The 16318-nt window shown below is 49.2% G+C and overlaps 1 protein-coding gene across 2 annotated transcripts in view; it reads left to right on the forward strand.

Moving 5' to 3' along the window:
- Positions 1 to 16318, forward strand: part of EPHB1 (EPH receptor B1) — a gene marked incomplete at both ends in the record, with an annotated part of 419149 nt that overhangs the window by 105088 nt on the left and 297743 nt on the right. For both annotated transcript variants that reach the window (XM_084232252.1, XM_084232253.1), the window contains one exon: positions 13436 to 13500. In XM_084232252.1, coding sequence (XP_084088378.1) covers positions 13436 to 13500 — 65 coding nt within the window. The remainder of the gene's footprint in view (positions 1 to 13435; positions 13501 to 16318) is intronic.

Here is a 16318-nt window from a genome sequence, read left to right on the forward strand (position 1 = left end):
AGATTTAACACTGAGTTTTGACAGTGCAGAGTGAAGCTCCATGTCATTTTGCTGCAATGTGAACTTGAATCACAGCACCGAGGGGACTTCTAGGAGAGGCACAGACACAGTTGCTTTGCTCTGTGCCATTTATCATCATTATATATACTAGAGTAATTCTTACAGAGTGGAAAAGATGTCCCCACTACTTCCCAAGAAGCCAACTGATAGGACTGGTGTTGGGAATCAAGAGAAGGGGAAGAATATAGACATCTTATAAGGGGGAGGGTACACTTGGTTGTATTGCTTAATTAAAAAATGAACAGAAGTCTTAGAACATGCTGCTAGACATCACCAACTGATCGTCCTTGGACATGAGGAGTAACCACCTCTGCCCATGCTGTCTCGCATGTACTCTCCCCTGCAGCGTGCCAGAACTTGGCTTCCCTCTTCAGATCTCCAACATATTGCTGCCCTGTAATTCAGGTCTTCTGGTGCAGAGTTTGGGACCCAGTGCTTTCTAGATAAGCTTTCTACCATGAGATGTTCTAGGCCACAGCTAGTGACCTTGCTAGGGTCTCATTCCTTACTGACTGGGTCACTGACCCACTCCTCTGTCCTCAGAGTACACATGTGTGGGCTTGTGCTGTGTCTGATCCTCACCCAAGCACATTTCTTATTTTCAGGAAGCACATAGTACAGTGAGCTGCATATTCCATCTTCCCTTATGCAGACTCTCACCTCAGATTCTGAACACAGAATATGGGGCCTTCTGCATATGCAGTGTGTCAGGAATGGAGGTATAAATATTCCCAGTGAATGTATGAGGTAGGGCCTTGCTAAGTCTCGGGGACCCTGTGGCTCTGGCTGATAGAGGAATGGACCTTTCCATTGGCTCTTGGAGCTGGTGCCTGGGGCTCCAGCCCTGCTGTACAGATGCCCTCTGTCCCTGTGGTACTCCACAGGTGTCATTTTCCCTGAAGCTTCTTGTTTCAGCCAGATGTCCAGAACGTGGAGACCTGAGGTTGCACCTTCTCATGGGGACCTTAGCTTTCACCCCAACAAAGACCAAGTCATTGAACTCTCCCCTTGAGCTCCTAGCACTGAGGAGTGACTCCCAGCTGTTCCCAGCTATCCATTGTTAGGGGGCCAAGAGCTGATCTTCGGTTTCCACTTAGACAAAGGCGTCAAGCTAGCAAGGCCTCCAGGCATCAATCCGACCCCACTGTCCACCTGGGATACTGGACAGAGAGGAGTCCAGGCTTGTACTGCTTGCTGGTGGACAGCCGGACCTAGACCCCAGGCCAGCTCTCTCCTAGCTGACAACTCCAGACCTCTCACTTCAGCTGCTTAGTAAGTAGGTAAAGTTCCATATAATGTCTCCTCTGCAGTGAAGAATGCTGTCCTAAGACTGGGACATCCAAGTTGTCATGTGGAACTCATCCAGTCCTCTAAGCTGCAAAGTCAAAGCCCTGGTAGCTCTGAGAGTATGACAGTTCCTATCTTGGTTGGGAGTTTTAGGTCCCAGCCTTCTCCCTGCCTCCTCCTACTGCAGAGGGAGACCAGGCAGTCATAGCCCCAGCCAAGGAAACCCAGCAGGGCCCTGCCATGGCCTACAAGGGAGCTTCGCTTGGAGTTTTAGTTCCCTCTGGGGACATTTGTTGGCAGAGGCAATCACTGCAAAAGTTTTTCTAGGCTCAGGGAAGACATATATGCCATCAAGACTATTTGGGATCTCAGGAAATTCTTGATGCCTGCAGACAGTCAATGCTATTGATTGGGAAACACAAATAGAAGTCTTCCGAGGGCTCTCTCCAGAAGTCTTGGCAATGATAAGGAAACCTTAAGGGCATGAGTGGCGGGCAGGGCTGGACAGGAGAGTAGAGTGACTGAAAGTTCATTCCTGGGGGCAGGAGAGACCTTGGACATCACCTCCTGGGCCCCAGAGTTGCAGTTAGAGGAGCCAAAACCATGATTTCACAGCCAGGAGTGAATTGCCCTTGGCAGGCTCCTCTAATGGGGTCAGTTCTTGGGGTCCACGGTTCCCATCACCATCTGTTCCCCCCTTCTTTAGAGTTAACAGAAGGTGGACAATTGGTACAATAGAGTAGGATTAGAACTGGGACATTCATCATAAATAGTTTAAAATAAAGCCCTCAAAATGGGAGAAGTGATTAAAAGCAGACAGCGATTGAGGTCTACACTGGGGAGTGACTGTTCTGAGGTGGGGCTGGGACAGACTCCATGGCTCCAGTTGTTGGGAGGTCTTCTGGGGGAGTGATGGGGCTTCTGTCCCATTGCCTGCAGCCTCTGGACCCTCAGGCTTTATTCACTGCTCCTGCAGAACCTGTAAGATGCTGGGTCAGGAAACTGCCAGAGAAAGCAACACAGAACAAAGACCCTGTAGAGTTGGGGTGCCAGTGGGGGTGGCCCAAGTCTTCAGGGGCAGGAAGAGACAAGGACTGGGTGGTCAAACAGGGTTCCCAGGGGAGGAGATTGGGATGCTGGCCGGGTCATAGAGAACAGGAGGGTTTTGGTGGGGTGGAGAATTGGGATGTGCTTGAGATAGTTTCTATCTGAGGGTAGAGTGGTCTGGAGCTACAGGATCTCGGGAGAGAGGAATGTGAGGCCTCTAGATGGGGATAGGTGGGCATGACACTGTGCACAAGGAGAGCAGTGCCACAGGCTGAGGACAGCAGACTCGCGCAAGAGGATGTCCCTTGCACCTGGAGGAGATGCACCAGGGAGTAGCCATAAGGGAATGACTGAAAGTTCATTCCTGGGGGCAGGAGGGACTTCACTCTGGTCGCCCCTGGAGACCGAGCAGCCCCAGTCTATTTTAGAATGTGTCCAGGAGGATTCAAGGGACAGCGCCTCATTCCTTTCTTCTCTATATGGTGGTCATCTCCAGGCCTCTACCATGGCCATCCACCAGGCCTCTGGCTCTGTCAGGCTGCTGCCAGTGCATGCAGGGGCCCCTGGGGTACAGCATGGCATCAGTGACACCCGAGTCATTATGCCACAGGTCAGTTGGAGATGAGGGTGCAGAAGGGCCTGAGGGAGAAGCAGACGGCAGCATTGTGCTCCTTCTGATTAATGAGCCCAGTCCACCATCCATCGCCCGCCTTCATTAGGGCTGCAGAGTCATTTTGCATGGGCGTGCGGGCTCTCCTCCCTGCTCTTCTCTGGAGTGATTGATGCCCCTTGGTACCCTCATCTCTCAGGAACTGAGAAGCCTTCTCTCCTCAAACCTAGGAGGGGCAGGATGCAGTAGGCTTAGTATGCATGGCTCTTACTTGAGTGCCATTGGCACCAACTCATGGGTCTATCAGAGTGGCCAGGGTGGGCAGATTTAAACTCTTAGAATTCATGGTGCTGGAAGACTAGAAAATGCCAGGTTCCTCAATTTAAATAGGTCTTTGACTCTCCTTACAATAATGGAGGCAGGTAGAGCATTAAGTAGCAGTGGGTTCCTGACCAGGTTGGCACCATCGGTGGGCTGGGCATTGATTTAAATCACATCCCTGGACCACTGCACTGTTGTGTGATTCTTTTTTCTCTCCTTCTCTGAGACTCTCTCTTTGTTTGCTAATGGATTAAGCAGAAAGGTATGCACTGTGCTGGTATTGGGTCAGGAGGAGGTGCGGGGCTGGGCAGGAGGTGGGTCATGTATCTGGTGAAGGGTCCCCTTACACCTTATGACCTGAGGGTGGGAAGGGATGCCCAGCAGTCATGCCTGGGCTAGAGAACAGCCTCAGAGGCCTGCCTTTCCTGCACCCACTGACATGATTTGGTCAGTTTGGCTTCTGGCTACAGAGGTTTGATGCTGGAGAGGCCTGGACATCCCCAGCCAGGGGTGGTGAGATCCTGTTTCCTTTTTCATTCGCTTGCTGTGGCATATTTTTACACATAGGAACGTCACACGCAGATTTTGGCCATTTGTTACAGCAGCCCATGGAAACTACTACAGCCCCTAAAATAATATCCAGACTTTATTAGTAAAAAAACCTCTGCGGGATACAGTGCATATACACTGCCCAGTCACCACAGGACCAAGCCAGATCCAGGGATTCAGGCTCCAGAGGCTCGTTTGGTTTCACTCCATGATCCTTAGATGCCACTGTTGGAACTAGGAGCCAGAAGAGCCCCTTCGAGGCCACAGAGGAGAGCACCTCAAAAGCCATGGGGCAAGTCTGAGGCTGGCTGGGCAGAGGGCATGGCCCTCTAAGGCTTGTCCCCAGCCCCTGCCAGCTCCCCCACTGAACAGACTATCATGGCCCCTGCCCTGGTCCATTTCCCTGCAAGCCTTGCTTGCAGAGCTCTGGAGGGAGGGAAACCAGAGCCACACCTCTGCATCTCCCTGCATGTTTATGGCTCTGCCACGTGCGAACTAGAGCCTGTCCCAGCTCCTGAAGGCACATGTCTGTGCTCTGACCCACCTGAGCTGTGGCTTCTTTCTTTATACAACAATTAATTGCACCTTGAAAAATAAAAGAAACAAGATGGGTGTGAGAGGGAGGACTGCACTTTTATCTGTGTGCTCTGTAAAAGAGCAAATTTCACAGTTTGTATTTGTAATTTAAATGCCTGTTCCTACTCATTCAGTCAGTCAGTCAGTCAGTCAGCAGATGGGTTGGGCTGGCTTGTTCATTACTCAACTTGTTTCTCTTCCTCACCGACCATTGCTGCACATCAATCAGTGGAGACTTACAAAATAACAGCTCCTATTCACCTAGCATTTTACACTTGGCAAAGACAGTAAATAAATGTTAGTCCAATGAGTATTCTTAAGAATATACAGAGCATCTTTCTCGGCGTGGTCTCCCTGGCTCATGGATGCAAGAGGGGTGCCTCTATCATGAAGATCAGGGCTCCCACACTCAGATGTGCCTTGATTTGCTCATCATTTGTGGAGCTAGGACTTGAACCCAGGCTTTCAAGTTGATCGAGCATTTGTGCTGTGTGAGGCTTTGGATAAAGCTGAATGAGACATAAGTCTCATCCCCTCTGAAGGTCTTTACAAGGCATGTGAGGAAAGATTCAAAACAAATAACCAAAACTAATCATTCTAATCATATGAGTTGTTTAGAAGAAGGAGGACCTCCATGGAGGGCAAGGGCAAATCTCAGAGTCCAAAATTCCAGGTGCATGGAGAGGAGGAGGAAGACGTTCTAGGTCAGAGGAGTTGTGTGAGCACCAGTGGGGAGATGACAGCAAGATCGCCTTTGGGGAATTGAAGACAAATTTGGGAAAAGTGAGGTTCATTAGAAACTCTTCACCCTTGTTCCCGTAACACCCTCTATTTTTCAATGTCCACTGTTTTCATTGTGTTTTGTCAGTTTATCTGCTTTATCTCCTTATATTGCAAATATAGGTGATATCCTCCAAAATTTGTCATTTGCCTCTGACTTATTTCACTTCACTAATTCCCTCAGGTTCCTTCCATTTTGCTGCAAATGGTAAAATTGCATCTTTTTAATGACTGAAAAGTATTCCACCAGTGGATATACATCTTTATCCAATCATCCATCAGTGGGCACGTAGGTGGTTTGCATATCTTAGCTATTGTAAATAATGTTGCAACAAACATTGTAGTTCATGAAACTTTTCGAGTTAATGATTTTATTTTCTTAACACAGATACCCCGAGTGGTATTGTTGGGTCCTATGGCAATTCTATTTTTAGTTTTTTGAGGATGTTTCATACTGTTTTTCAAAATACTGCACCATGTATCTGATTAAGGGGCCCTTTATGCCGTATGACCTGAGGGTGGGCAGGGATGCCCAGCAGTCATGCCTGGGCTAGAGAACAGCCTCAGAAGCCTGCCTTTCCTGCACACACTGACATGATCTGATCAGTTTGGCTTCTGGCTACAGAGGTTTGATGTTAGAGAGGCCTGGACATCCCCAGCCAGGGGTGGTGAGATCCTGTTTTCTTTTTCATTCTCTGGCTGTGGCATATTTTTAGACATAAAATCTACCCAAACCAGGTAGATTTGTCTCAGATTGTTCATGGAAGCCAGAAGTTTGTGTCTGGGAATTAAGAGAGAGGTTTTGAAAATCATGAAGTGGGAAAGAGAAATGATATGGAAGAGGTATTATCAGAAGATTGGTTAAATTTCTATTTGTGAATTTGTGTCTTCTAAATACAATAATAAAGAAGCCCACCTATGAGCTGACACCCTAGCCCTGCAGCTGCCACACCAGCCCTTCAAGCTGTCGTTTTTCTCGTGTAAACTCTGTTTTGAGAGCTGATCTCTGGAGCATCTAGGATTATGTTTCCTGCTTTATATGTCATTGCTAACATTCTGAATGCTGTCTCATTGTCTTCACAACATTCCAGGAGCCTGAGTGTGCCATCCTACATGTCTTCCTTCTCATGGATAGACAGGTTCCAGTGTTCTAGAAAGTGCTGTAATGAACATCTTTACGATATAGAACTTTTTGTTCTCTTTTCCTTCAGAAGTGTGTCCTTTGGAAAAATTCTTGGACATGAAATCACTGGGTGTATGTTTTTGCTTGGTGTGCCAATTAATTTCAAACCATTTACAGTGGCAACAGAAGAGGAACTTGGAGGCTGCATGGAGGTTTCAGATGGGGACTTCTGGCTGAGACATTAACTGCAAGGTGCTCTCTGTGGTCCCATTGTGCAAGGATAAAGCCCTGGATTCAGTTAGGGTGCTGAAAATAGAAAGGAGCATACAGCTGAAGGAAATGCTGCAGAGAAAGAGTCACTGGGGCATGGTGAATGATTCGATAAGAGACTAAAAGGAGAACAAGGAATCAAAACTGAAAGTCTCTGAGGCTTTGCACCTGGAAGGGTGGTAGAAAAGTTTGGAAGGGGGTCAGTTTGAAGAGGAGGAGATCTGGTGAGGGAGATTGAAATGGTGTGGATACATAGAAAATGGGATGCAGACTTACTCACAACTTCAAACTTTTGTAGCTGTGCCAGGCCCAGCCCCAGCCATGCTCCTGAGGTTGGCTGATACCCTCAACAGTTTACAGTCAACCTGTACTATCCCCAAACCAAGAGCCTGCAAAGCCTCTTCCTCTCCTGGCAAGGGAGGCAATTATTTAGAGGAGAATTGAGATTTAAGGGAGGCCAACCTACACTGGCAATAGGAGGTGAAGGCTCAGTATGAAGCTGGAGCTTAGGAGCAATTGACTGTGGAATTCTGTCCTAGGGGCCTAGGATGGAGGTATCAGCAGATCACCTGAGGAGTCATGTGTGCACCTGTGTAAATGGGATGGGCTTGCCTAGTCAATGGGGCATGTGGAGACAGGACACAGCCTTGAGGGTGTTCAAGGGAAGAAACTCCACAAGACCTCTGCAGGGAAGCTCCTCGCTGAGTCCAGGCCTGGAGGGCAATATGGGTTCCTGAAAAAGCAGAAGGTTTCACTACAACCAGTGGTGTCCATAACATTCTTGCTATCAGCACAGTCTGGATTTGGGAGGAATTGGGAGAAGATTCCTGCTAGCACAGACTCACTATTAGGGCAGGTGTGGGGTGTGTGTGTGTGTGTGTGTGTGTGTGTGTGTGTGTGTGTGTGTGTTGATGGCAGTCCCTGAGTTTTTCTCAGCCAGAGGCTGGGGAGGAAGGAGAATGTGCCCCTGCATAGACTCCATATTCCTGTCATCTTATTCGGTACTTAAACTGTGATTTCCCTCCCTGCCATTCTCTGAGGCTGTCGTTGTAGATCAATCTACATGGCTATTTGATTAATTCCTGGTTCTGCGAGGGCTGGAATGTCTGTCTATCTCTGTTCTGTCTCCAGTGCCCACACAGTGCCCACCCAGTCCATGGAACTACTCAGAAAACCTTTGTTGAATGAGGGATCTGGAACCCCATTATATCATCATACTTGATGTAAAGCAGCCTTCTTCCAGGGATCCCCATGCTTAGGAGGGACTTGGGGCTGCAGTGGAGCACACTCTCGGCTCCTTGCATTTCTATCATAGGAACTTGGTTCTTCAAACTGCTGCACAGTATGGCTTCTAGGCTAGAGGAGTTGTGTGGACCTGGGAGAGCAGCACAGGCAGTGAGTGCAGGTCCACAAATGGTCCCTCTCGGGCCAGATCATGGCTGGCTTTCACATGTGCCCACGAGATACTGCTCAGAGAAGGCCCGGAAAACCCCGTTCCATCATGTATGTCATTGTATATTGTTGCTACCACGAAGGAACATTGTAAATATTTTCAGCAAAATGTCTGATTAATGTCTCTCCAAAAAGAGTGGCAGAACTGTAAGAAGAGCATTTATTTATCTCTCTTTCACCATGATGGGTATCTAATTCATCCCAAATGTCAATACATCCCAAGGTGCCAATCCAGACAGAAACAGGAACCGCCTGCAGAGCCTGGCAGCAGCCACTGGTTCTTCTTCCCAGCAGGGGGCTCAGACCTGGTCCCAACACCTTGACCCCCAGGTGGTGACCCTGTGTGGTTGGTGGAGACATCTTAAGAGTTCCCATATTAAAGACCCTGCAGGAAATTGTTTCCTGGGAAAACGGGGTTTCTCCGCCTGGATCTTCATGGCCACCATTCTTCCCCTGTTTTTTCTAGCCCAGTCAGCACTTGCCAGAAACCCCCTTTGGACTCCCTTTGTGGCCCCTCCCCTCTGGCTCCGTTTTCCTCGCCCTCCTTGTTTGGGAAAGCTTCCGTTTTGTTTTGTCAACCTGTCTCTGCCCTTCTCCTTGTTGTCCCTGGAAATCACTGTGGCATCTCTGCCCTTAAGATGCAGTGGATGTGTCCATTCTTCCTTTCCTACAGTGCCCTCCCCTGTCCAGGAGACCACAAGCATCTCCCTTTACCTCTTAGTGGCTAAGGCTCCTGATTCTCCCCGATGCAACCAGCCCACTTATTCCCCACATGTAGAAGGTCTGTGTCCTTTCCCTTGAGGTTGTCAGTCACCTTTTCAAGGTCAGTGACCTTGGCCAAAATAAGATGCCAAGCATGACTTTGCTTCTTGTCCTTAGGGACAAGAAGTCCATGAGTCCCTCTAGGGCACCCACGGATTTTGATCTGTAGCCCTACCCTCAACTGCATCACTCCTTGGTCTTTACAACGATGCAAAAAAAGTAGAGCAGATATCCTTAGATATCTACTAGCATTGATTCTGATTGATACCTTGTGGATATCCTGCAAATGGTCATTGGATTATTTTCATAACTAGGGAGACTGAGGCTGGGAGTGATTAAATTGTCCTAGTGATAGCATATGGTTTACAGGGCTTTGTCTCATGCAGCCCTCACAGTCTTGTGTACTTGCTGGCTCCGACCTTGTTCTCAGCTGAGGAGGGAAGGTAGGGAGGGGGAAGGGTGGGGGAAGGGAGGAAGAGCTGTCACAAATAGAGAGAGAGAAGGAAGCACCTGGGACCTGGACCTGGTGGCCCCTCTGGCCCCTCTCTACTCCGTGTGTGCCTGTCCCCACTTCCTCCTGTGGGCAGTGAGTGTGTGAACAATGAGCGGTGCTCCCAGAGGGCAGAGGCCAGGTGGCGAGTGTGGCGCCCACAGTCCACAGTCGTGTCCCCTGCAGGCATCTCTGAATCTGACAGCAACACATGCACCTCCAGCTGGTTGGTCCCCATGCCACTGTTTGAGAGCAGAAGTGATGGTAAATATTTAATTGTGCTTCCACCATAACTTTCTGCCAGAACTCTCAATATGCTTTATAAATGCAAATGAGTGCTCTCTCCCTCTCCAGGGAGATGTAAACCTCCTCAAATCACTTTTATTCAGCCCCCACCAGAGTGTAATGCCATAATCAGGAGCTCTCTGTGCCAGAAAAGAAACTGCCCTTAATCATATCGAGTGGATGGGTGGATGGTTTACGGTTTGCGGTCTTCTGTCTCCACAGTGGGCGGGAAGCCGAGAAATGGATCCCTCTTGCTCCTACTTCTGTCCAATAGGGTGGATGGAAAATGTTATTTAGAAACTGGTTTGATTACAACCCTGTAGTAGGTGATTCTGAACATTATGAAGCCTTGGGTTGTATTTATGGGGTTAGCAGAACAAGCCAGTCCTTAGAAAGTTTAGGGGTGAAGCCTGATTCTTACTTTGATTCTGGATTGTTTTCCTCACTGTCCATGCCCTTTGCTGTTCACCTCTACCTTGACATGACCCTGAGGTCAGAGTGTAGGATGCATCATGCCTTATGAATAAGGACCCTCCCCCTCCCCTCCCCCCCCAGGGATACAGGAGAGCCCCTGGAAGCCCAGGTCTCCCTGATGGGCAGTGTGCTGAGGTTTGGGGCTGTGGGTATCAATGTGGGAGGCTATGCCATCCTGAAGAAAGCATTGCACCTCTCTTTGTCGGGTCCCCAATTCTGCCCAGTGGGTTCAGTGGCTCCTGCTTCAGACCCACCTGGCAAAGGCATTCTAATCATGGAGATGAATTTCCACAGAGCCTCATGGAGTGTCTTCTGAGAAGTGTATTATGTAAATTTGGTGTGTCATTATGATCATTATTAGTGCTGTGAAGTGGAGATGAGGGGGAGCGGGAGGGGTGCTCCATGCAGGGCTCGGCCTCCCCAGCTGTCAAAAGAATCAGAGGAGAAAACAAATTCGAGAAGTCTGTTCCAGCGCTTGCGTGCCTTCAAATATGCATGGGGTTTGACTCTCAATTCAGAAGCAAACGCAAAGAGGCCAGAAGCTATAGCTTGCCTGATTACTTGAACTGCCCTCAGTTTGCAGTTGGAGACCCATTCCCCTGGAGTGGCAGAAATGCCATCTAGATTATAGGCAGGTTTTGGAGTGTCACATTGTGGAGGAAGGTGATTCTCTCATCCTGATTAGCAACCGGCACCCGTGGAGATATTCTGAACCCATGTGACCTTTGTTATAGTTCATCTAGGTCACCACTGGCTGTTCCTGGATTCCCTTCATTAGGACCATTTGGGCCCTGAGGCCCTTCTGCTCTGTCAGTGCCACATCAGCCTTGGGGACTGTCAGTTGCCGCTGTGTCACCACGCTGGGGTGCTCCCCGTGCGAGCCCTTGGCACTTCTTCCTACTTCCGTCATCCCTTCTCTGGGATGGAGCTCTGGGTAACAAAAGCAAGGGGAGCTCTTTCCTCAACCCTCTCCCGTGTGTCTCCCACTTCTGTTTTCTTTCTCCCAGTCCTGCTTGTAGGGTGGCTTGCTTCCCAAAACTTTGGCTTCTGCCAGGAGTCCTATTTCCGAAGGGACTCAAGAATTTACAACTCTGCTTTCTGCATTCGTGTCTCCCATCTCCTGCCGTAAGCAGTGAGCACAGAATGGTTGTTCACATAGGGTGAGGGGTGTAGGAGAAAAGGAAATGGGAAGGGGAAAAAGACAAAACAGGACATCCTGTTTTTCCCCACCCCTGTCATTGAGCGCTTGTTCGGTAAGGAGGTGCAGCGCCTGGAGCTGTGACACAGGCCCTGGGAAACCCAGGTGGAGAAGTCACCTCTGCCGGCCTGTCCCATGCCACTCTGTGAATTCAAAATGGGGTCTGTGAATTCAAAATGGGGTCTCTGGAACACTGGATATCTGCATGAAAAGAGCAATTGCACTTTTGATACATACCTCTTACCTTTTGCAAAAAATTAACTCGAAATAGATCCTAGACCTAAGTAGGAGAAAAAAAAAATCCTTGTGACCTTGGGTTAGGCAAAGATTTCTCAGATAGGACACCAAATCATAAGAGAAAACATTGATAAATTGAACATCATCAAAATGTAAAGCTTTAGCTTTTTGAAAGACACTGTTAAGGGAATAAAAAGATAAGCCTCCGAGTAGGAGAAAATATTTGCTAAGCATATATCTGAAAAAGGACTTGTGTCCAGAATATATAAAGAACTCTCCAGACTCAATAATAAGACAACAAACAGCCTATTTAAAAAATGGAAAACTATTTGAAAAGACATTTCACCAATAAGGTAAACAGGTGGTAAAGAAGCACAGGAAAAAGATGTTTAACATCATTCGTTGCTAAGAAATAATATTTAAACAAGGAGATACCCCTATACACCCATTAACATGGCCAAAATTAGAAGGACTGGCCATGCCCAGTGCCAGTGAGGATGTGGAGGAGTCAGAGCTCTTCTCTGTGCTCATGACATCATGCCCACAACCTGGATGATGCGGGTAAGAGCGCAGACAAACCACCACAGGTCCAGACTGAAATGCTCAGCAGTGAGAAGGTCTGAGCTGCTGACTCAACACCATTATGCTAAGTGAAATAAGCCAGATCAAAAACAGTGTATACCCTAAGATTCTATTGATAAAAAGTTCCAGAAAATGCCAGTTAAGCTACAGTGACAGCAACCGACTAATCATGCCTGGGGAGAATTCCAAGGTGGTGCAGGGCCAGGAGGGAAGGAGGGGTTCCGAAGGGACCAGGAAACTTCTGGGACTGATGGATATGTTCATTTTCCTGATTGTGGTGGTAGTTTCACGGGTATAAATATATGTCAAAACTTATCAAATCGTACGCCTTAATTATGTGCAGCTTATTGTATGTCATTTCTACCTCAATGAAGCTGTTAAAAAACAACAACAAAGACAATATTCAATTTGCTGATGGGGAACCCATGAGCAGCCTTTGGGGGCAATCTCCACCATGAGACAGGGCTCATGGGGGTGTCCATAAGCTACTGAAGAGAAAAAAGGAAAAAGTGCCCCTTTCTCAGGACACTCGACTGCGATCTGTCAGGAAAATGTTAGAGATAATGCCCACCCCGTGACCACTGTCTGGTGCCTGGTGGCCTTGGGGTGTGCGCTGGTGCCTTCCCAGAGGTTTCTGGAGTGCTATAGTTGAGGCAGCTGCTTTCCCCCGACTGGCCAGTGGGCTGGTCAGTAGGAGGCATGCTCCTTGGCTGGGAGGGGCATTTGAGTCCTGGGTGAGGCCTTTGCCAGGACTCCCAGCAGTCTTGGGGAAGGGGGTAACCCATGGCCAATGGGACGTGCAAGAGGGCCTAGTCTGGAGAGAGCATTTGGGGTCAGAGCAGTTGGTGGGAAATTACCTCAAAGTGTCACCAGTGATGTCTGAGGGGAGCTGGAGGGGAGTGTTGGGGCGGGGGAGGAGGGCATACTGACAGGGAGGTGGAGAAGCAATCCAGTGGGGAGAAAGAGGACAGAATGAGGCGGTCCAGGGAGTTTCAAGGAAGGATTAGCTACTGCATCACCAACAGCCCGGGAGAGCCTCTAGGTCAAGTGATATGGGAAGAAGCCACATCTCAGTCGTCAAGTAGCAGCTGGGTGGACACCATCACCCCCACACACAGCCGCCGAGAGAACAGCAGCTGAGCATCAGGAGACCCGAGGTCGGTGTCCCACTCTGCCAAGAGCCGCGTCATCCGGGCACACTTCTCCCCTCTGAGCCTTGGGTTCTCAGGGACCAGGCGCAAAGATGCCCAAAGCTCCCCTTAATTTCATGAATAAAAGGCTCCTGTCCAGCAATCCTTCTGAGTTAACATTTATTCTCTTTTTGATTTGCAGAAACTTTAATGGACACCAGGACAGCAACAGCAGAGCTGGGCTGGACAGCCAATCCGGCATCCGGGGTGAGTGGCAGAACACATGTCTTTCAATTCTGCTGTGCAGTCCTGGGCCCAGAGGATGGCTGAGGGGGGCCAAGGGGGGCCGGGGGAGTAGGGTCTGCCCAGAGGCGTGGAACACAGGTGTGAATGGCCATGTCCACTGCCCATCCACAGAAAGGCAGCACTAGGAGTCTTAGACCTGACTGTTTTGTCCTTCAGAGAGCTGGCCTCTTGGTGACCAGGGCTGTGCTTGTGTGGGAAGGGAGAAGTAGCTGCCAGTAGCCAGTCTCAGGTCAGTGGTGCTGGGGTAGATCAGAGATCTTTGGTAACCATGGGGCTGTGGAGAGGGCCCGGACATGAGAGGAACTGGAATTCAGAGGGTTGAAACTCTCTTTTACCTGGAGCTTGCCTTAGAGAGATGTTCTTGATTCATTTGTCCAGTGTCCATGCACCTCTCCAGACCCTGTAGCTACAAAGATGGAACAATTTTGAGAAGCTGGTGGACCTCTGTGGGGACCACCATGTTCATCAAATCAGCTCTGCTTTGTAGCAGTGGTGAGATCAACAGGCAGGTTTGGGCAGAGAGTTGGAAGTGAGAAATGTCGGAGAGAGACTGGGAACCTATATAGAAAGGTGCATGCATGCAGGCTGGGGTTTGGAGAATGAGTAGGAGTTTGACTAGAGGGAAAGGGAAGTCTGAAAGATGGTCCCGAGGTGCAGGATGATGAAAAGACGTAATATGACAGAGGCTGTGTGTCTGGCGCGTGCAGGGTGGGGCGAGGATGCAGAATGGGGTAGGGGACTGCAGTGCCACACTGGGTAAGAAATTCGGATTTTATCCTGAAGGTAATGGAGGGATCCTAGCCAGGAGAACACAGTGACAGTTGCAGAGAGGACTGGAGAGGACAGTGGAGGGAAAAGCTATCTTGGGTGGATCAGAAGAGTTGAATTAAAAGGGAGTGCACTTGGAGTGCAGCTGCGAGACCAGTATTGGCAGCATTGAGCAATAGATGGACTCTGGGGGGAAGGAGAGGGCATGGGCCAAGGTGGGGATGAAGTTCACATCTCCAGCCTGGGTGGATTTTAATCATGAAGGGAGAGGGCAGGAGTGAGTGGGCTTGTCATCCCTGTTAGGGGTGAAGTTGTTTGGGGCAGGGTGGCCCTGGGCTTCCTCATCTGCCCACACCTCCTTTCTGCTTCCCTGACTTTGGGTAGCTCCAGCTCAGGGTCTAGTGTTGCTCTGCACCCCAGGGAGCCATCAGAACCAGTCCTCGAAGGCTCCCCTTGTGCCTTTTAGGGGTTCAGGTCTCCAGATAGGTGTGCAGGGCTTCAGCCGTGCCTTCTCCCCGGGGCTCTCTCTCCCAGTCCCAGCATCTGCAGAGATGCACTGCCCAGGCGCCAGCATGCCTTGGCATCCAAGTGCAGGATCTAGGATGAGCTGGTGTTTCCCAAAGCAGGGAGGGGGCAGAGGCTAACCCACCCACTCTGGAGAAGTCCAAATCCTGCTGGAACACAATGGGCAACGAGGGGGCCCCTTGCACTCCTGCTGGAGAGTTTATGTGATGAGGCGGCAGTTCTTGCAGTTTGTCTGTGTATTAAAAGAACTTAACATTCGTACAAATTAGGTTATTATTTGAAGACTTGTATGTTTTCACAAGACATCGGCATGACTTATGGTAAATTCTTCCCTTGATTTTTGTACTCGCCATCTGTCTTCTTTACACTTCTGATCTCTTTTCCCAGGGAAGATTGTCCTTTAGGGAGACATTCAAAGTCAAGTGAGACCCTTTAGACACAACAGCTGGCTGGGCTGCTCTCTGCTTGCCTCCCCCGCTGGTTACCAGCCAAGGCTCAGCTGCCTTTCCCGAAGGTTCAGAGGGCCAGGCAGTGCTCCTGGTCCCCGGAGCAGCTTCAGAGACTGTCTGGTTTATAGTGAGCAGCAGGAGGGTCAGGCCGGTCCTTGGTCTGGGTTGAGAGGGAGGATCAAAAACTATGAGAACAAAATAGCAGTTACCAGAGGGGAAAAGGAAGAGGAACGGCGAGTAACTCCGGTAAGGGAGGTCACTTGTATGGGAAGGATGGAAACTAAACTTTGGCGGTGGTCTTAATGTAGTGTAGACGGATGCCAAATTATAATGCTGTACACTTGAAACTCATACTTTTTAAACCAATGTGCTACCGTAAAAATATTTTAAAAATAACTATGCTTCCACCCCAAGCCCTCTGCCCTTTGCCCTCTCTTCTCATCTTGGTCTCGGTTCCCTCTCATTCCATAAACGCAGCAGCAACTGACGTGTTTTTTTAAAAAATTATTTTTTATATTATTTTTTTATTTTTTCACATCATTTTTATTTTTATTAAAAGATTTATTTATTTATTTATTTATACAAGCACTGGGTACAGTCAGAAGCGCGGGAGGGTGAGAGAATTCACCAGAACCAGAGCAGGGAGCAGAACGGGCAGACTGACCAAGTACACTGCTGAGGGGAGCAGCGGGTGCGGCAGGAGTGGTCTGTCGCGCCATGTGGGACTTTCGCCAGCGGCCAGGGATCGAACTGGTGCTGCAGAGGCTGCAGGCAGCTTTCAAGCCCAGTGCTCAACTGCTGTGCCACCAGGGGAGACCCCTCATTTTTCAGTTTTAAACAATATTTGGTTCCCCCCACCCCCTCAGATGTAGTCCCCATAGAGTTCCCTTCACTAATGCACCCGTGCACCATGACGTTTTTGTCCCCGGCCGAGGCTCACATATCCAGCTGCCTCATCTCTCATTGGGTGCTCACAGCCAGGTCAGTGTCAGTGTGGTCAGCCAGTCATCCCTCTTCTTCCCCCATCCACAATGGCC

This window comes from Talpa europaea, assembly GCF_964194135.1.
Source record: "Talpa europaea genome assembly, chromosome: 4".
In the NCBI taxonomy this organism is placed as follows: domain Eukaryota; kingdom Metazoa; phylum Chordata; class Mammalia; order Eulipotyphla; family Talpidae; genus Talpa; species Talpa europaea.